At 44.0% G+C, this 20,337-nt stretch overlaps 1 protein-coding gene and 1 long non-coding RNA gene across 2 annotated transcripts in view; one reads left to right on the forward strand and one right to left on the reverse strand.

Moving 5' to 3' along the window:
• The window catches only part of atp1a2a (ATPase Na+/K+ transporting subunit alpha 2a), a 32,792-nt gene extending 14,467 nt beyond the window's left edge, over positions 1-18,325 (reverse strand). Inside the window, exons 1-12 of the mRNA XM_069511815.1 lie at positions 18,170-18,325; positions 17,205-17,279; positions 15,573-15,632; positions 14,663-14,866; positions 12,010-12,123; positions 11,391-11,525; positions 9,244-9,361; positions 7,535-7,803; positions 5,779-5,977; positions 4,698-4,807; positions 1,638-1,772; positions 72-151 (exon numbers count right to left, since the gene is read on the reverse strand). Of these exons, the coding sequence (XP_069367916.1) occupies positions 72-151; positions 1,638-1,772; positions 4,698-4,807; positions 5,779-5,977; positions 7,535-7,803; positions 9,244-9,361; positions 11,391-11,525; positions 12,010-12,123; positions 14,663-14,866; positions 15,573-15,632; positions 17,205-17,279; positions 18,170-18,181 (1,511 nt within the window). The 5' untranslated portion in view covers positions 18,182-18,325. The remainder of the gene's footprint in view (positions 1-71; positions 152-1,637; positions 1,773-4,697; positions 4,808-5,778; positions 5,978-7,534; positions 7,804-9,243; positions 9,362-11,390; positions 11,526-12,009; positions 12,124-14,662; positions 14,867-15,572; positions 15,633-17,204; positions 17,280-18,169) is intronic.
• Positions 3,335-11,415, forward strand: LOC138405170 (uncharacterized). Its single transcript, XR_011238853.1, has 3 exons — positions 3,335-3,475; positions 10,614-10,664; positions 11,277-11,415. It is a non-coding gene; the product is annotated as an uncharacterized lncRNA (long non-coding RNA).
• Positions 18,326-20,337: the final 2,012 nt, after the last annotated feature.

Below are 20,337 nucleotides of genomic sequence, written 5' to 3' on the forward strand. Positions count from 1 at the left end.
AAACGAGTGAAAGTTTTGTGTCCTGCGTTTCTAGCGAGACGTAACAATCGATCCATTATTGATTAACCAACCTGTCCAAGATTCTCTCCGGCGCTCCCTTCATGACCAGAATATGACCGGAGGGATTGTCCTCCACTTCATGGACCGAGAGCTGAGAGGACGGAGGAGGACACAAAGGAGCAGTGAGGACGTGAAACAGCAAGGATGCATTTCAAAACACGTTTTGCCTCATTTACGATGCAGCGTGTAGTTTATTACATTTTCATGCAAGGCTGACGTGATCCTGTTTTGTTTTGAAAGAGGCTCAGGACGGGCGAGCTCCCTCAGTTTTTGTGTCCTACGTTATGAAATAAAAGTCTTATTGACACTGACTGATGCACACTGAGTATTCATATGTTATGTGTATTGACTCTGTTGAAGGGACATTCATTCATACGCTCACATGTATTCCTGTGGTGCTGCAACTTTCATCACACACACACACACACACACACACACACACACACACACACACACACACACACACACACACACACACACACACACACACACACACACACACACACACACACACTCCCCCAGGTAATTTGTATCTGAGTCACAGCATATCTAATCTCAGAGAACCGCAGCAAAATTGCTTTTTTTTTTTTTTTCTTTCTTTCTTTCTCTCCCTCCACTCAACACAGACGTTCCTATTTTAAGTCACGGAACAGGTGCACCAAATACACACAGGAAGTGCTTTGTTTTCTTCAACATCTCTGCTCCGTTATTCAAACGCCGGTTCAAACCTCCAGAGGGGGAAGAACTGGGAAACACTGGGTGTGGAAAGTGAAGCAAAGAAACACTCCCCCTCTCTTAATTGCTGCGGCGGCGCCTTTGAGCAAAGTGCTACAGCTCCATGTGATGACTTCAATATGATGTTTTTTTATTTTGCTAAGAGTTGTTGTTGACCTGACGTGAACTGAAGAGCCTGTTCTGCTCCTTCAATCCAAACCATTCCACATGTTTCCTTTATATCCACTGCGTGTCTTTTCACTGAGTGACGCTTGTACGACACAGCGTTTTCTAAGTAGCCGAAAAGAAAAACCAGTTCATAATTCCTACAAACTGTGTATTTCCAACATGAATAAGAAATGGAACACTGCAGTTGTTTCTGTGAGGCCTCTGGTTGTGGTTTGTTGGGCTGTTTCCAAACATGAATGTGTGAAACCACGTGAATGTAAAGTAGGCGGTTTGTATCGAGGGCCGTGCGTGTTCAGGCTGCATTCCGCCGGATGCAAAGTAAAATAAATAAATGCATGACTCACTCCGAGCGTCTTTGAAAACATCTTAATATCGTCTATTTGAACTGTCAAACAAACAATAGATTCTACAAATACAAAATTAAGTGGCATTTACAAAGAATCTAACAAGATTGAATTCAAGGAAACGTAATTTTCTCATTTTTAGGTTGATCATTTGAAAAGGATCAAGTGCTCTAATGTTTACTTCAAAACTTAAGAACTTGTATTTGTAAGGTTGTATGAAACGACAGTGAGCATGAATGAAGTTTTGAATCGTCTCAGGATTTGCAGCAGCAGCAGCAGCAGCAGCTCCAGCACAGAGCTGAGATATGACACTATAGTCCCGTGCCCTACCTGGTACTTGTTGGTGGAGTTGAAGGGGATCTCTGCCACTTTGGGGTTTCTGGCTCTCATGTCACGAACACTCCCACAACACACCTCGATGCACTTCAGCAGAGCCGACTCTGATGCGTCCCCCGCGGTTTCCCTCTGGGGAAACACAGACAGCGCACATTAGCACAGTTATTCACACATGCATATTAAGAAAGGAGTAGCTGTCTCGCTGCCTCGTGTTTATCACACCGCAGTGCAGAGGAGAAGCTTTCAGATTGTGTGTTGTTTAATTGATGAACGCAGCACCTGAGAGAACTTTCTTTACTTCCACTGTGGTTCATCTTTATGATGCAGGTAGCTCAGAATCCTCTGCATCACCAGCTCTTATAAGAAGACCATAACAACTCCATGTAAAAAAATAATGGAAGTGCACAAACTAGATTTTTCTTCAGGTTCGGGGATGAAGAATATTTAGATTGTGGAAAAGTAAAAATGATCATTTGGACATTTATGCAAAGATGCACTTTCAGGATATGGATGTAAAAGGCCACGCTGCACTTGAAATGATTATCTGAGGCACTAAACAGCAATGATAGCAAAGGAGGTTGCTATAGCTAACAAGTAAAGTGATGCTTCAAGTAATGGAAACTGCATAATTGATTCTGAGTGGTGTTCAGTGATGAACAGAAATATTTATACTGACTTTGGATGCTTCTTGTGTCTGGAGGAACAAAACTGCCAACATTTCAAATCAACAAATACAAAAAACATCTATAATAATATAAAAATAAATATGTAAAATCTGAACAAACTACTATTTATTTCTCATTTACATTGAGTCAAACGATTTATTTCTATTATTTTGTCTTTGTTGAAACAACTTTCTCTCACGGTGTGTAAATGTCACCCACTCACTGAGGAAAAGGTCGTTTACATGTTTACATCAAGACCACACGTAGACACCGAGACACCGAAGTCAGAGTCGGTGTGCCGATCCGATTTTATTTATTTTGGGTTATTCGTCACATTTACCGGCTCCAGCTTGTGTCAGGGTTGTTTGTGAGATGCTCAGTGACAGACGGTCCATCACGGCAGCCATCTCAGTGAACTGCTGCTGCTCGTGTGTGTCCGTGTTGCTGCTGATATCTGCTCTCTCTCACTGATTTTAACACAATTGAACATTTTGTTTTTGAACACGTATGAATCTATAATCGGTCTGCTCCCTGTTCCCCTGGTCCCGTCCACAAACAGAAATGATTTACAAAGTTAGCGTGAGAGAACAGACTGAGATGGAGACAAATGTCCGTCCTGAATTAGGGTTTCAGTTCACCCCTGGTGCTGCTCGAAGCATTTTTAAGGGAGAATTCCCTTCGGATAACCTCTAACATCACCCTCGATAAGAGCTCCATGATTATCAGTGCAATCCATCCTGTTCTTAGAGCCAATTTATTAAAATCCGCGCTGAACTGGTGCTCGATATACCAACGGGAGGCAAACTAAGACAAGAGATTTCTCTTTGTCCCTGTTTATTCATTCATGAACAGGCGCGAAACAAGGACACACACTCTGCGAGATTTGTCCTTGTTTGTGCCTTTTCATGAATGAATAACTAGATCAAGGAAATTCCATTTCTCTGTTTCTGTGGGTGCAGATGGGGACTTGTTCTCGTAATGGTAGCGGAGCCTGGGCCCCGACGGCTGTGTGTTCGAGTGCTGTCAGAAGACACGACTGTTACTTAATGCAGGGAGGACGTCCGGGCACCTGGAGGGGCAGAGAGGCTGTAGCGGCAGGGTCTTCTCCCCTGGGACTCAAGGAGCTGTAATCTCTGTTGCTGGGGGCCGCACAGAGAATTTCTTCAGGTCAGTGCAGCAGCAGCGGCTGGAGGAGAGCGGTCGGTGGAACACTGGGATATTATCGACTTACTTTCCTGGCAGCGAGTGTTTGTGTATCATTGTGGGAGTTATTTCCAGGGGTGCGTTGGATTATCCACAGTGTGTCTGTGTTTATGTGCGAGAGAGGTTTGGAGTGTGAGCCAGTGTGTGTGTGTGATGCACCTGTGTCAAGTGGTATCGGCAAATTATTTATACGGGGTGTTTTCTCCCTGTGGCTGCCACATGGGTTAGAATATTAAATATGACACTGCACCTATGTACAATTTGAAGCATGTGAACTGAGCTCCTGCTACTTTTAGGAGCATTTCAACTCAAACGACGAGATAGAGACATTTGATTTTAGTCGATTCAACATGAGCAGCAGCTGAAGAGGTTGTGTTTTGTACCCATGTACAGAGAATTCTGCAAAAACTGCAAGATGGATTTCCATGAAACTTGATGGAGGGATGGGACATGGTCCAGGTAGGAACCTATTGAATTTTGGGCCGATCCAGTTCCGTGTATCACTTTCTTCAACACTGTGAGACAAGGTAGTTAAACTTTCACTGATGTAATAAATCATGATATACGAGTATGTGCAGTTCCGTGCAGCCTGATGGAATTTGTGGGTCCTTACAGCTGAGGTTTGTGCTCTACTGATGCCGCTCTAGTGTTTTAATTGTCGTTTGTTTGTCTGTCTATCGGCGGGATTCCTCAAAACTAATTAAAAGATCTCCGTGAAGTTCTGCGGAAGAACGAAGAATCCAAAGGGCAAATCCAGGATTTCTCTCTAACGTGGACAGGAAGGGCTTCAGGTGTTGGATGGTGGTGGATTTACTCGTAGTTCTTTCAGTAGAAGTGTTGGTTATTATCTGGTGATTTACATCACCACACCGCTACCTCCCCTTAAAGTAAGTTTTGGTTTTTAATGTTTCCCCTGCCTTTTTATATTAGAGTGACAGCTCACCTGGCCATGTTGTTAGCTTCACCCCACTGGAGAACCACTGAGGCAAAATCATGTCTTATGAATAATGTGCATGTATTATTTTCTACAAATCCGATAAGGCCTGTTCATGATGCCCTTGGATTTAACTAAACCCATTAAACCCCGATGCATTAGCGAGCAGAGATAATTCATGAGACTTGGACGCCGATGCCAAGGTTTAGGAAAGTTCCAGTTGTAGTGTCAGCGTGGGGTGGAAGTCAATACCATCTGGAGAGGAAGGTGCTCCTGCGCAGCTTTGAAATCCGCTCTGTTGCACAGGCCGGCCACACGAGACAGAGCAGTCCAAGTAGCAGAGCTCTTGTCAAAACCCAAACCTGAGAGAATCGCAGAGAAGGCTCGGTTAGACAGTTTTTTTTTTTTTTTTGCAAGAAGGGCTCATACAGTATTTATGCGACTGACTTCACTCTCGGCTCACAGAGCAGCGCTGGATATTGTGGCTAAATAACGGAACGGGGGTCAGTTAAGTTGAGCAATCAATCACTTTTCCTTAACAAAAGAGATTTTTCTTTTTCAATTCCCCCAGTCTGGAACACATTCATATTTAACCAGAATGTCTCAAAAACATTAAAAAAAAAAAAAACCTGCAGCACAATTTCATCCCTCGTCACCTGCAATCAAACTGAAAACGAGCTGCTCTCTGCGGCCGGTGCAGACATTCACACCAACGTTCTCCCGAGTGGTCGCTGTCACTCTTATCGCGAGAATCGGACATGATGAAGCGTCGTGCAGCATAAAGTACGCAGAGGTTAAAAAAAAAAAAAACTTTGGCTGGAGTTTTTTCAAGAGCTAAGCAGAACCTGCAACAGCTGCCGCAAAATACAGTTTGTCTGTTCTGCTGAACAATGAAAACAGTGTTTCTCTCCAGCTCTTGCACTTGTTCCAACTGTGTGTGGCCTCTGTCAGCACTGCTGGTTATTCATTGTGTTTCAGAAAGCTCATCAGTATGCACGCTCCCTCCCGTTCTGTGAAATCTGGCTTCATTTGTCGCCGTTTCTGTATGAGACCGGAATCCAATTGCTCCGGCAGCAGCGGTTGTTTGCTCGGGGCCTCTGGGAAAAGAGTCGTCGCTGAGGGCTGTGCCACCCACCGCATACCGCCGCTCACTTAATCCGAGCTGGAGCTGGAGCAGCAGTGTCAGCTGGCAGCGTGAACACTGTGCAGATGAGTTTCAGCAGGTGGTCACACTCCCCCCCCCCTCCTCCTCTCTCTGCTCCCACACACTCTCCCCCTTTATATATCTCTGTCCCTCCATCTTCCCACGTCTCCGTCCCTCCCTCTGCTCTACCTGTCTGGTCCTCGGTGGTGTCGGCCTCGTGGATCTGGTTGTCAAACCACATGTGGGACACGGTCATGCGGTTCTGGGTCAGCGTGCCCGTCTTGTCGGAGCAGATGGTGGAGGTGGAGCCGAGCGTCTCCACGGCCTCCAGGTTCTTCACCAGACAATTCTTCTTGGCCATTCGCTTGGCAGTGAGAGTCAGACACACCTGGGAGGAGGGGGGGGGGGGGGAGGAGAGAGGATGGATGATTGTTGGTCAACAACGTGCGAGAGCATGTGTACGCACTGGTGCGTTCAAGTGTTTGTGCATGTGAAATCATGCGTGGTCCAGGTGCCTTACAGCAAATGTGGTGGTGTGTGTATTTGTGTGTGTGTGTGCCTGGTTAACAGCAGGTGCAGAGGCAAATAAAAAAAGATGCATAGACACATTCTATATGTTCAAGAGACATAGCAACATACATTAATTCTAGATGACCACATAACTCACGTGGAAACAGATGCAACACACACGAACATTTCCACTCACCGTGTTTAAAGAGAGAGCAACTAAAGAATCCAGCCACTGGAAGTTAATTTATTTTCTGTGACCACTGAAATGTCGACTGACGGCATTTCAAATGCCAGCTGGCATCCAGCTCAGCTCGTGCTTTGTTTATTGTTGCAGAAAAAGTCAGATGCACCTCAGCACTGGAGCCGCTTCAACATCCAGCAGTAAATCACCTGTGTTCTGTAGAATCATTTAATGTTCACTGAGGTTGAATTAGAGTTAGGAAATGCACGGGCGTAACTCTTAACATTGATGTTCCGTTCAGGTGAGCCATGACAGGGAGCCAGCAGGCAAAACATCAGGCTCCTCGGGCTGGCACGCTCAAAGCTGCACGGATCAATACTCTTAACAATGGATCAAATGGCTGTGAGAAATGTGAAAGCAGCTGCTCGATATGAAAACTCAATGAAGAATCAACATCCAGCTCCTCAGATCTGCTCAGTTCAACAGTTTTTACATGTGAATAGTTTGATTTTAAAGCGTGTGAAGAATCTGATCTAATCAAGTCTGGATCCAGCTCCTCACAGGAGACGTTATACTTCAGGTTCACTTGTGATTCATTTGAAAAAGGTTCACATGTTGAGAAAACACGTCGCTCCTCACGCTGCTCCACTGCTGCAGCTCCTCTTTTCAGCCTCTGTCTGGAACACTTGGTTTTAGCTCCTGCCTTTTTCCTCCGTGTGTGACATTCTCCCTTTTCTGTGCACTTCAGGCTTTTTAACTACACACACACACACAAACTGAAGTAACGCACTAGAGAAGAGAGACACTGAAAAATCCTCAACCATTTGAAGGAGTGCAACCATTAATAACTGTGTTAGTCACATCTCTGTTTACTTTGCCTTCAGAAAGCTCTTTACTTGGCGCTAATTATACGATATAAACACAACAGCTACTGATTCTACACAAAAACTGAACCCAACAACCTTTTTCATCCGACACAACTCTTTACTATCGCTCGGAATTAGTCAATAATTCAAAATACTTCAAATAGAAATATATGAAATTATCATTTCCAACAAAAACACGACTTAACCTTTTGTTTGTTCGAGTGCAGCTGCTAAATTATGACCTTTCCCCACGGCTTAGTTCGCATTCTATTCCAGGAAGAATATGACCCTGCTACAAGGAGAACTTGTTTATATCGTAAACTGAAGTGCATGTTGTTTTCCTCATGCAAGTTCAACACACACACACACACACACACACAGTACTCACAGTGACGGTGGCCAGCAGGCCTTCAGGCACGTTGGCCACGATGATGCCGATGAGGAAGATGACGGCCTCAAGCCAAGTGTAGCCCAGGATGAGGGACAGGATGAAGAAGCTCACGCCCAGGAAGACGGCAACGCCCGTGATGATGTGGATGAAGTGTTCGATCTCGATATTGATGGGCGTCTGGCGGACCTCCAGCTCGGACGCCAGAGTGGCGATGCGCCCCATCACCGTCCGGTCACCGGTGGCTATCACGATGCCGTGGGCTGTACCTGAGAGGGAGGAGAGGATCCAGTTCAGCTGTCTCCACAAACACATCTCAGGATAACACATCCAAAACTTAACTGAGGCGTTTAAAAAATTATATTTCCTGAGCTGAACAGATGATTAATCATTTCTTTGTCAGGGTGGATGTCAGTTTTTCAACAACAAAAACAAAAAAAAATCTAAGCTAGCTCTTCAAATGTGACATCATGGGAGTACAAAGCAGAAGATTAAAGGTTGAACTGATCCGCTGTCTGCACTTCGCTCTGTGATGTGCGTGTGTTTCTCCGATCGGTGCGTAAAGAGACAAATGACTGATACGTTAGCGAGGAGGACTCTGCAGGGGTTGACTGCTGTATTTCGTAAGTAGGAAGGAGGGTTGATGGGGAGGTGACGGCTGGATGAGAAGCAGTGATGGATGGAGATGAATTACAGGTGTTGGCTGGTGATTGATGCTCAGGTGCAGCTGAACAGATGCTGGACTGAACGAGCGAGTGTGGAAAGAATCTGAATCTGTGAAAAGCACAAACTTTGTAATAGACGGGCTTTGTGATCAGCTGTTTTCACAGGGAATACATTCTCAGCAGTTTTAATGAAAACAAGACCCAAACTGTTTCTGGGGGAAAAAGATATTGTCAGTAGTTTTTTTTTTTTTATATATAATTTTGAATCCTGTGAACATCTCAAACATGATTTAATTTACATCCACTGCAGTGGAATCAGAGATCACAGGGACATAGATTGAAAAACATCTGCATGGCTCTGCAGCAGAGGTAAGACAGAAAGTAAGAAATTAGATTAACGCAGCTTGTAAGGAAACAAAATCCCCCTCTATCTTTGTTTCTGATCCTGATATTCTTCATCAGCTAAAAATCTACATACATTTCTAAAATGACTGATTCAATTGTTTGATATGTTTTTTATAAGATGCAACTAGATCTACGGGAAAACAAGTGTTGGAAAAACTCTGAGATTTAAACTATGTGATGTGATCACAAGCTCCCAAAAAGCTACGGAATGGACTTTGAGATTGTTACCGAGAAATAAACTTTAGTACTTGATTGACAAATAATTGGATTTACAGGCTGTATCATCCTTATACTCAGAATTGACTCTCTCTCTATATATATGTAAATATTCCAACATTCAAATTCAGATGAAGATATTGATGAAGCTGCAGATTTTAATGCGAGGATGCTATTGAAATGCTCACCGCATCACTGTTTGATGATTGATAGCAACTGAAATACCAACTACAATCCCCACTGGTTGCGTCTCAAAGGGAAACGCTCATTAATAATCTTTACGGAACATGTGATGGATTGTGCAGTGAGATTCACGGTTGGCTGCTGAGGCAAATCTGCACATAAAAAAATAAAAGAAAAAGAAAGAAAGAAAGGTATCATGAGGCGATGAGAGAGATTCCTGGCCAGATGTGGCCCACTGACCCTCGACACAGTTGGTGGAGTAGAAACAGATGTTGCGGGTCTCCAGAGGATTGTCGTTGGTCAACTCTGGGGAGCGAGTCTGTGGCTCCGACTCTCCCGTCAGAGAGGAGTTGTCCACCTTCACCGGGAGGAGAGACAAGTGTTATTCAGTGAAAGTGAGGGACAGAAACAGGAGAGAGCGAGGAGGTGGCCCTGACAGGGTGGGAATGAGAGGGGCAGCACTTATCAGCAACAAGTCCAGTGATGTAACACTCATGTCACAGACTCACGTCACAGACTCACGTCAGGCTAATGAGAGCCAGCAGCAGAAAACCTGAGAGAGACGATCATTTGCTTCTGTCACTGTTTGCAATATTTATAAAGAAATGGTCATCGAGTTCTGCTCCAGAAACAAAATGATTACATTTATTTTCCAAGGGGGATTAAAAAGTTGATGGTCATTATATTCAGGAGGGACATGTCCCGACCACAGACTGTGTAGAAAGAGAGACAACGCGTCCCCACTTCCTCCCACGTCCCAGATATTAGGCCAAATATTGTGGATTTAAATGTCTGGAACCAGAGTCTGCACAGAAGTGCATGGGGGGGTTGGGGGCCGCAGTGAAGTTCTGCTGATACACGCACTCCACCAATCAGTGAGTCAGTCCCAGACGTCAACAAGCTGTTTTCAGACAATAACTCTGGAGGTTTTCTGCAAAAATATTTTTTAAAAAACACCCATAATGCTCCTTGGCGAGAATTAATAGGGCAAAACCACACAACATGACTTCCTGGAATATTTTATCCGAACAATTAAAGATCCCTGTATTTTGATTTTTGTTTCAAACAGTATTATTTGCATCTCCGAGATGAGTTTACTTTCCCTCGTGTTTTATCATGTTTACTTTTCTACCTTTCTATTGACCGACACAAATAGTGAAACACTAAAAACACAAGATTTAGAGGGTGGAAGATTGGTTTACGGGGGGGATTCTCCACCGTCCCGTGACAAACCTTAACTCCAGACTAATGCTCGTTGACCCGCCGCAGGCCGGCAGGAGCGGCGGTTGACTCGGTGATAAATGGTGGTGAACATCGTGAACATCCTCAGCTAATCTGTGATCATTGCTCAGACGTGCACTTTTATTAAACAGCTTCATCACCGCAGGAGAATGTGCCTCCCTGAGCCACAGAGACATTCATCTCCTTTAAAATTAGTGGGAGAAATATTCACTTTTTAATGCCGTCCATCCCCCTTTTCCATAAGTGGGTAAAGAGCAGCGTTAATACTGCATAGGGGTCATTAACACATGAACATTATTTACAAAGCAAATTAGACACAGTCGGTCTGTTTGTGTGTTAAAGTCAGGATTCTTTTTTTTTTTTAACAGCAGCCTGAGCAACACAAAGAGGAAACAGACGGATGAGCTGCAGGAACTCAGGTGAGGGAAAAACTATAAAAGTTCATGTTGATGAGAGTTTTTCTCTCCAGTCGTCAAAGTGCCGCTCATCGTGGGAACTGTCGGGTTTCTCTGCACATGTCAGGGTCTTGAACTTCTATGTAAAGTGCTTTGAGATTACGTACGTTATGATTTGGTGCTAAAACAAATAAAATAGAATTGAACATTAAAAATAAATAGTGTTAAGTACATCTTCAATTATAGAAAGTATTAGTATGTGACAAGTGCAGTATTTGTTGTATGTACTGTTGTTTTTCAGCCCCAGTATAAAAGCAAGTCTCAAGGGTCAAAATATCATGACCAAACTTTTTAATTAGAATTAATTCTAATATTGTAGCTCAAAGTTTTCAGATAACCAGTGAAATATTTCCACATCAATGAGATGAACTGGTACAAACTATAAAAACACAAGTACACTCATTAACAGGATGCATACATTTAAGTGACTGTAATATTCAATGAAGCAATTTAATTATCCTGTAAAGTAAATATATACTTCCCTGTTTTATTATTTTACGGATTACAAATTGATTAATATTTCTAATTTGCTTGAACACCTAATGAAATAGTTTTTGTGAATTGACTTTTTTCTAGTGTGTATAGCACCAGGAAGGAAGAAAGGAAGAAAATGAAGACCAAAGTACGACTACTGTAATCCCACCGAGACCTCCAGACTCCCCGGCGCTGAGCCCTGGACCCCTCCCCTACCTTGCATCCGCTGGAGGAGATCACTCGAAGGTCAGCTGGGATGCGGTCTCCCCCTTTGATCTCCACCAGATCTCCCTGCACCACAAGCTCAGCATTGATCTGCATCTTCTCCCCCTCCCGGATCACCAGCGCTTGCTGGCATGGAGCGAAAGGAAGCGGGAGACAAGAGAGAGGGAGAGGGAGTGCGAGGAAGAGAGAGAGAGAGAGAGAGAGAGGGTTTGGGAACAGAGAGAGGATTTAGTCAGAGCAGGAGATAGGAGGGAGATTTAAAAAAAAAAGAGAGGTGCCAGAGGGTGTGGAGGTATATGTTAAAGACAGATAGAGAGAGAGGAGAAGGGAGAAGGGAGGAAAAAAAGAGACAGGTAGGGAAAAGGAGGAGGCATAAGGAGGGAGTGAAAAGAGCCTAAATAGATTAAAGAATTAGGCAATCAAAGTGCCAGAGGTGGATAACGTGAGGGGAGTTTTTATGCAAACACTCACAATCCGAAGTTGGCTCAAACATTTATTCTTCTTTTGTGCAAGCTTATTAGGTTTCCACTCAAGTGAGAGTGTAAGCCCCACTCGAGGGACGGCTTATTGATTCAGAAGCACAGCAACGACACCGAATGCATCAACTCACCTGAGGCACCATTTTCTTGAAGGAGTCCATGATGCGGGAGCTCTTGGCCTCTTGGAAGTAGGAGAAGCAGCCGGTGATGATCACCACGGCTGCCAGCACCACGCCCAGATACAGCTGGTAAAGCGGAGCCACAGGGGGAGACAGAGTCAGAATCGTCTTAGTTTGGTTGACGAGAGTCATGTTCGAGCTTCAGACTGGTTTTTAAAGAAGCAACAACCTAAGTGCAGAGAGTTAAGAGCAAAAAAACAAAAAAACCAAAAGTGCAGATGCTCTCAGTCTCTGAGGGATTTAAAAGGAAAATCCATCGTGGAGCTGAATTCTTGTGTCTCTTCCTGTCACTTTGGACGTTTGATTCAAGGGAACATCTGTCACGCAAACCCAAGAAGACCAAGAAAACCGAGAGCGGAGAGTTTGATCTGCGAAGCCACCGAGAGACGCTGCAGCCTGACTTTACAGAATCACAGTTATGTGACAGGGAGAAGCATCTATTCTGGTTTCTTTATATTTTATTTTTGGTGAATATTTTCACGTCTAGCGGTGAAAAAGCTGTTCGGCTCTCGCTGATGCAAACAAGACACGGAGAGCATCAGCCGGAGCGAGGTGTAGAGTACGTCCTGGACTCCTGGAAAATAAAATCCTACAAAAACAACGGCTTGTTTTGCTATTTCACACTTGAATTACTTTTTTTTTTTTTTTTTTATTACCATAGCAGCGAAAAATCCTCTGTACAAGGGGAATACATATCTATCCTCAGAATACAGTTTGTCAGTGTTTACAATATTTGCCTCGGCTTTACGATTCTGCTTCCTGCCTTGTTTACACGAGTGTTTTAACCAGATGTTAAGTCTCAGCTCTTTCGACTCCTCTTGCTTCAGGAGCTTCTCATTGTGCAGAATCATCAGAGTAACATCTGTCCAGACGGGTGACACACACTGAGAGTTTAAAGATTTGAAGGAATAAATGTACAGATTATCAACATGGATTTTAAAGCATGTGAGTGTTTAGAGACAGCAGCGCCCCCTGCAGGGACACATGGCGTAGCCCCACCCATCCGTGATATTACCAATCCACCAAACTCTGTCTCTTCATATTTTAAAAGATTCCTGCTGAATATTGGAGATAAACTCTGGTTTTTTAATAACTTTCACAGTTCAGCTTCACTCTTCAACTTGCTGGACCTGATTCTGACACTTGAAGCTCCTCGCACATCTCGCAGGAGATCGCACCAGAGTTGCATGACACAGAGCAAGAAGAGGATTTTCAGGGTGAGGCCTGGGAATAAAAGAGGCTCCGTTCTTTCTTTTCCAAATCAGTGAACCATCAAACCAATTTTGAAGCTTTTAAGATTAAGCAAACTGCAGTGAATTGTGTCATTTCAGCAGGTGGCGATGATCCGATAGGCAAAAAATCTTTCAGCTCAATTAACACATGAAAAATAATGAGAACAAAGCTACATGAAGACAACAACAATGTGTAAAGTCCTGTTAGGCTGGATTTTCATCTCAACTAAACGTTATGCAGAGGCTCAAAGTGCCAGAGCTGCAGGCAGTCGGGGCTTTGAAGCCGCTCGGCAGAGCATCCAGCCGCTCACTGCTCTGAATATAGAGATTAAATCACGGGGAGATTAAAGTTACTACATGCGTGCGTGTGTCTATCTGTATGTTACTGTAAATTACGTAAGGCTTTAATACTGTCGGAGGTTTGGAGAGTGTCGAACGATGATTACATAATGAGTCCTAATGCTGCCATAAACTGCAGCATGGATAACTGTATGCTAATGCCAGAGTCAGATTCAGATTTTTTTAATGTCACACGCTCGGAAATTCTACATTTAAGAGAACGAGATGTTCAAATAAATTTCCATGATTTTAATCTGTTTCCTTTGTGCTCTGCGTTGTTCATGTGATAAAGAAATATGTTTTGTGATTCTTATGTTTTTTTACAGGTTAAGGTGATGGTAGAAAGTTGGCCCCGTGGTTCACGCTGATGATCGCACACACATCTGAATAAAAACTGAAATGAGCTGTTTAAGATCAGTTACCTTGAAGATCAATTCCTCTCGGAAGAGGTTCATTCACAGCCAATGTCAAAATTATACAGGCTGCTAATGAACCATGATGGAGGTCAGCTGCTCCGTGTGAATGTGATTTAGAAATGTAGAAGCTCCGGAGAGAGTTGAGGAAGAAACAGATGAAATGATTTTATCCTTCCTTCGCCTCTGAGCAGTTAAGGTTGATGTGGATTGTTATATTTTGGATTTCTTTAGATATAACAGACCCACAACTGGTGCTGCGTGAGACCGACATACAGCAACTTACAGTGAACTCAATGAAAAAACACGGGATAAAAGCTTTGGAGTTTTTAAAAAGAAAATCTTTTTGCAAATTAACCAACTTGTTATGTAAGGTTTGTGGTTAGATAACACAAAGCTCCTACAAAGATAGAAACATTTATACCCATTCTGAAAGATGACTCTGTGATAAGATGATTAGAAGTTGAATTTGCATCGCTTGTGTCCAAACAATGAGTTTATAATAAATAATAATCTGTAAATATAAACTGCCTGCACTCTTATATCCATAACAATCCTTGCAAAGCTGCATCTGTGTGAATAACATGTACTTTGGCATTTTCTCTACAGTCAGTTTCTCACGTTGTCATTGGGCGGCTCGTCCTCCGTGGCCACCTGGATGCAGTACGCCAGGAAGCAGAGGGTAGCACCGATCCAGAGCAGGACGGAGAAGCCGCCGAACAGCTGACGGCAGAACTTGACCCACTCCGGGGTGGTGGGTGGAGGAGTCAGGGAGTTCGGACCGTCCCTGGCCAGAATCTCCACAGCTCTGGCGTTGGTCAAGCCCTGGGAGGAGAGCAAATGGAGAGAGCTCATTTTCAGGAGCGAGAGTCATTGTGTCTGTGCTGAGAGTCTTATTACAACACAACAGTCCCATTTTCTCTGCAGCTAAAAAGGCAATTTGACGGCAGTTGCAGAACATCAAGTATTCCTGCCTGGCCTATTTAAAACCACATGTATAATAAACTGGATGACTCCTCTCTTCGAAAGTGCTCGGCCATACAAAGGCTGGATTTGACTCCACTGAACTTTTTTATTTCCACAATTTAGTGCTTTAAAAGGTGAAATTCAGTGAAAATCTATGTTGAAGCTAGAAATGTACTCGATTCGGAAGGTTTTGCTGGATTCTTGAGCTCTCCAGCTCCCATGTTTTCCTCACCGCTACTATTAAAAAGATAAAATCTGTTTCACTGCAGCTGCAATGTCAAAGTCAAGGTACACAGTGAACGCGGCCGCAGCATTAAGACTGTTGTGATGGATCGGCGTCGGCCTGACTCTGGGATTTTTAGGAGCTTGTGTATGAAAATGTTTATGTTTATGTGTGAGGGAGGGATTAAAGATGAAGAAGGCTCAAGGTGAGCTGGATGTTGCTTTCAGGTACAGGGCGTGTGGAGATAACATCTCTTTAAAGGGATGGTCTGCTCTTTGTTGTGTGTTTGTGTGAGAGCGTGCACGTGAAAATGTGTGTGTCTGTGTGCGTGCGTGTCCTTACCCGTGTGAGCTCCACTCCATAGCGTTTCCCCAGATCGTCCAGAGGGATTCGGTGGTCATCCTGCAGGGAGGGAAATGTTGCTTTTTGATTTCCAGTGGAACGGGATCAATAAACTGTATCAGAGGATTTTAACTGGCCGGTAAAAATTATACTGTGATACATCATGAATCCTACAGCACGACATTCACTGTCCTTTTATGAAAATCAGAGCATTTCGGAAGCAGCTATAAAGGGAAGTTGGTTGAAATGGTTGAATAGATCACAAGGGCAGCGGTGGGATATAAAAAAAGTACATTTACCTTTGGGTACTACTCACTTTTAATACGTTTTACTTCAACTTGAAAACATGTTTGTCTATTTATTTATACTCTTACTTACGTATAATATTTGAGTACTTCCTCCACTGCTGCAGGAGGGTGTACTGATAAATTCAGGAGCATCTTCCAGCAAAAAAACAACATTATTCTCTCTCCCTCTCGTGGATTCAGGGGCTTTAAATGTATGATTCATTCCTCGTGACATATCAAAGAGGTCAAAGAGTGAAGCCCGCTCTCCCTGCATTTACAAGTACAACTGGAACCGAGGTGAGGAAACCGTCGTGAAAATGTGACCTGATAAAACTGCAAACTGAGGAAAATCCGCCCAAAATCAGCAGTTTTATTTCTCTTCAAAAGTTCATGCTGATGTGTGTTGTGTGTATTGTGTTGTTGTGTATTTTTACATTTTTAATCCTCTGGCCTGAGAGCTTCCTCAAGATTCTGTTTTTAGTTTTTCAAAATGGAGCTGGGTGCCAGAGAAACCAGAATTCAGCTGTCAGCTGTCAAGTCGGTCCCACGGCTGCTTCTCTCATTCCACAGCGACACAGGGACCAGTTTTCTCACCTACAGTCGCCTCCAGCGGACGACAGCGGATTGTAGCTGCACGTAATGTTGGCCGCAATCAAAGACACGCCCCAGTGTTCACGGAACAGTTTGCTCGTTAAGCTTTGTTTATAAGCCCCTACACCCAATATTGATCATCCATTGTCTGGCAGTTGTTAAAAGGATTTCTGGGTAAAAAATAAATAAATAAAAAAGTTGGAAATCACAGAGTGAGGAAGTAGTTCACGAGGCAGAGAGATCAGTTAATCACAAAACTACTGCAAAATGTTGACGGTATCCAGGGAATCGTTCTCTTTAATCAGTCACGGGCCAACTTGATAATTGACACGAGCTGCTTTATCAGAGATAGAGCGAGCAGCAGAACATACCCCGGCCTTCATGGGCATCGCTTGGCTGCGTTTTGACAGCAGCTCAAAGAGCTACAGCTCTGCACAAGACAAAAACTCTGCACTACACTGCTGGTGGCCCACAAATTATTCAGTATCTTTTGGAGTACAAAGAAGAGCAGCCAGAGGGTGGTAGAACAGATAGGAGAGGACAGGCTGGCTGAGAACCCGTCTCAAACTGACTGCGTTAAGCAGGCTGGTTTGCCATTTTGTTTACGGGCCACTGTTTTCATTCATAGCCTTGTTCAATAACCTGGTGACTTTGGCGTAACACTATTTGGGCATCGTTCGGGAGCAGCGGCGACGGAATCAATCACGGTGCGGAGTGAGTGTGAATAGCAGCGGTGACAGCTTGTTTTTCTTACAAAGGCCACTTCCTTCTTCAGCTCATCCAAATCCCTGTCCTTCTTCTTCCTCTTCCCTCCATTCTCGGCACCACACTGCAGGGAAAGAGAGCAATTACCATACAGCCAGGCCCGTAGGATCCCAAACCCCCACCGAAAATAAGTGGGGAAAAGTCACATGCTTGTTAGTCTTGCAGATCCCAGCCATTTACATTCATACCCACGTATTACATGTGTCAATATGAGCACAATGGACTTTGTGTAGGCTGCTTAATTTCACTCTCCTGGCACTATCGGCAAACTATTCACTAAACACTGAAGGGGAAATATTTATTCTCATGATACGAGCTCCTCATTTGTGCGAGTGAGAGAGAGTGTGCGTCACCGACAGATGGAAGAATGGTGCATCATGGAAATCATCTGCTGCTGTCAGTCTCCTCTTAGCAGCACATGTGCATGTCAGTGAAGGAAGGATATACAAAGAGATTGAGAGGAGAGCGGCGAGCGAGTGACACAGTGAAAAAGTAATCAAAAAGAGTCAAAGAGGGAGCAGGAGTCGGTGGAGTGCCTGAAATGTGTCTGGCATAGCAATTTCCACCCGCTGTGCGTTAGCACAATTATCAGCCTGTCCTCCCATAAAGGTAAATGGAATCGGCCTGATGGAAGGAATAAAAGCAAAATTACGTAATTACACAAATAAACGACGAGCCCGGAAATAAAACTTATTGGGGGAGAAAAGCCATCAGCCGGAGATGTTAATCTTTACAGAAAAAAAACTAAGTAGCACTCAGAGAGACACGGAGCCATGCGGCCGCATTCAGAGCAGCTCAGTAGCTTTCCACGAGGCACGTCCGCGCCATATGTTGCAACCGTGCACAAGTTAGAGAAGCAACGTCGTCCACTCAGATAACACAATAAAAAATTATATATGTTTATAAAAAATACGTTTATCAAAGTTGATTTATTTTTAAGTTAAGCAAACTTACCCCTCTCCCCATGCTGGACGTCCAGACGTCGGCAGGTCGTAATGTGAAGGACAGCGCTCAGGGGCCCCATGCCACAGCTGAGACCCCCCCCCCCCCCCCCCCCCCCCCCCCCCCCCCCACCCGTGGACGACACTGTTGGCTTTTTTTGGGCCTAGCACCCCCCCACACCAAACGTCTCACCCCTCGTCCTTCTTGCTCCCCCCCCTGTCAGGGTAACCTGAGCCGTACGACACCCCCCACCCCAAACACTTGTCTTCTGTCCTGTGGCTTTTTTGCACCCAGGCACCACGGCTCATTCACTCACACACACACACAGGAGCTTTGTGTGTGTGTGTGTGTACCTGCACCTGCTCAATATGTCCCTGTCCACAGACCGCCCCCCCCCCCCCACACACACTATCCCTCGGAGAACAACAACCCATCAATCACTGTCAAGGCAACAATTGCATTTTTTGCGCTCTACATAACATACAGTGCGGTATTTATAAAAAAATAAAAAACGTGATAATGAGGGCCCTTCAGATTTGTGGTGAAAAGGAAGCAGTGCGTCCAGCTGCTTGGATCCTGAGCACAATCCTCAGGTATGATCTGCAAAGGAATCCTGTGATAAACCGTTTTAATCCGGCCTTGATTGATCCTCAAAGATGAACTGCTGACACGATGTTTTCCTGTTTTTCTCACACTTGGATTCTGAGCTGCAATTAGTCTAAAGTCCACCGTATTTATACCATAAGGCAGGTCGTCACCACGGCGCCTACACAACAGATGCTGATCCTGAGTCAGAGTGGCACCAAATGTCTTCTCACCAGCTTCCAGTTACTTTTTGTGTAGATTTTAGCACCAGTGGTAGTTCTTATGAAAGTGGAGCATTTCTTAGAAAGGTTATGTGTGCTCACTGAACCCCCACCTGCATTTATGTCAGGGAAGATTAAGCCTTTGTGAAAATTACACCTCACTGTGTCGCCCTTTAAAATGTTAAAAGGTCGTAAATGCTGCCTGAGCACTAGTTCCGGTTGATCATTATTAGTAGTTGAGTAGCAAGGTGCACGATGAGGTGAAGTATCTTTCAAATTTAAATTTTCAAAACTGGACACCTTTTGTATTTAAAAGAAAAACCAACTGGTGGTGAGCGCTCAGCGTCTAAAGTCTCCAGATTAAAACCTCTAAAACACTCTGATTGTGTATGCAAATGTATTCCCATAATAATAAGGCCGGTGCGATTCCATAATGAGTTCGACTTTCATGCCAGCCATCAGTGTATTCAGACATTTCAAATAGTGGATATCTCATTTTAGAAAGAAATTCTCCCTTTGACAGGCTCATGGAAGTACGTCAGTGCCGAGACGCTTGTGACAGATTTGCACAATGGTCGGGACTTGGAACAGAAAGAAAGGAGGCTGCAGACATTTTTCAGCTGGGTTTATTTTGTCTCCTGTTGATAACAGCTGCGCTCGGGGCTTTAATTTTTTATTTACGTTCCCTTTACAACATATTATACACAGTCATCAAATGTTGTTAGTGCTCTGGAATTACCACAAGCATTAAAAAAAATGTAAAAACTAAAATAAGATAAAAAAAAAAAAAAACGTAAGAAGCGCCACCATTTTAAATAAAGGAATGTTACTGTGCGACTGTGACGATACAAACAAAACATTTTAAAAAGGCAGTTTAACGCCGTCTCATGTCAGGTGTCTGTGTGGCTTTGCTGCAAAAGAAGAAAACATTCGAACCAATCCATTTGACTGGAGAGTTAAACAGCGACTAGTGAAACAGATCTCCAGTTATAGAGATGTGGGTTTTAGCACCTCCATTCCTGCTATGAATCTTAAAGAAACATTCAAGTCTACACTATCCACCCTGCATATCAAGCACGCAGATCGCAATCCATCTTTTGGCTCAGGGAAGGAGCACCTTTAAAAGAAAGCTCTGGGGGAAGAGCAGACTCTATCTGTAGTGATACATATGGATTTTTGGGCTTGGCTTAACACACCAGATAAGTCTCTTCCTCCACAGCTCTCTCAAGCATCGTCCTCCCCCCCCCCCCCCCTTTTTTTTTTTCTTTCCCTCCCCAGCCACGTTGCGCTGAATCTGAGGCCGAACCGAACGATTTCAATTCACCTCGGAATGAACCGTGCACCAAAGACACAGCCACACAGCACCATCCGTAA

The sequence above is a fragment of the Paralichthys olivaceus genome, chromosome 16 (genome assembly GCF_024713975.1).
Source record: "Paralichthys olivaceus isolate ysfri-2021 chromosome 16, ASM2471397v2, whole genome shotgun sequence".
NCBI classification, from domain to species: Eukaryota; Metazoa; Chordata; class Actinopteri; order Pleuronectiformes; family Paralichthyidae; genus Paralichthys; species Paralichthys olivaceus.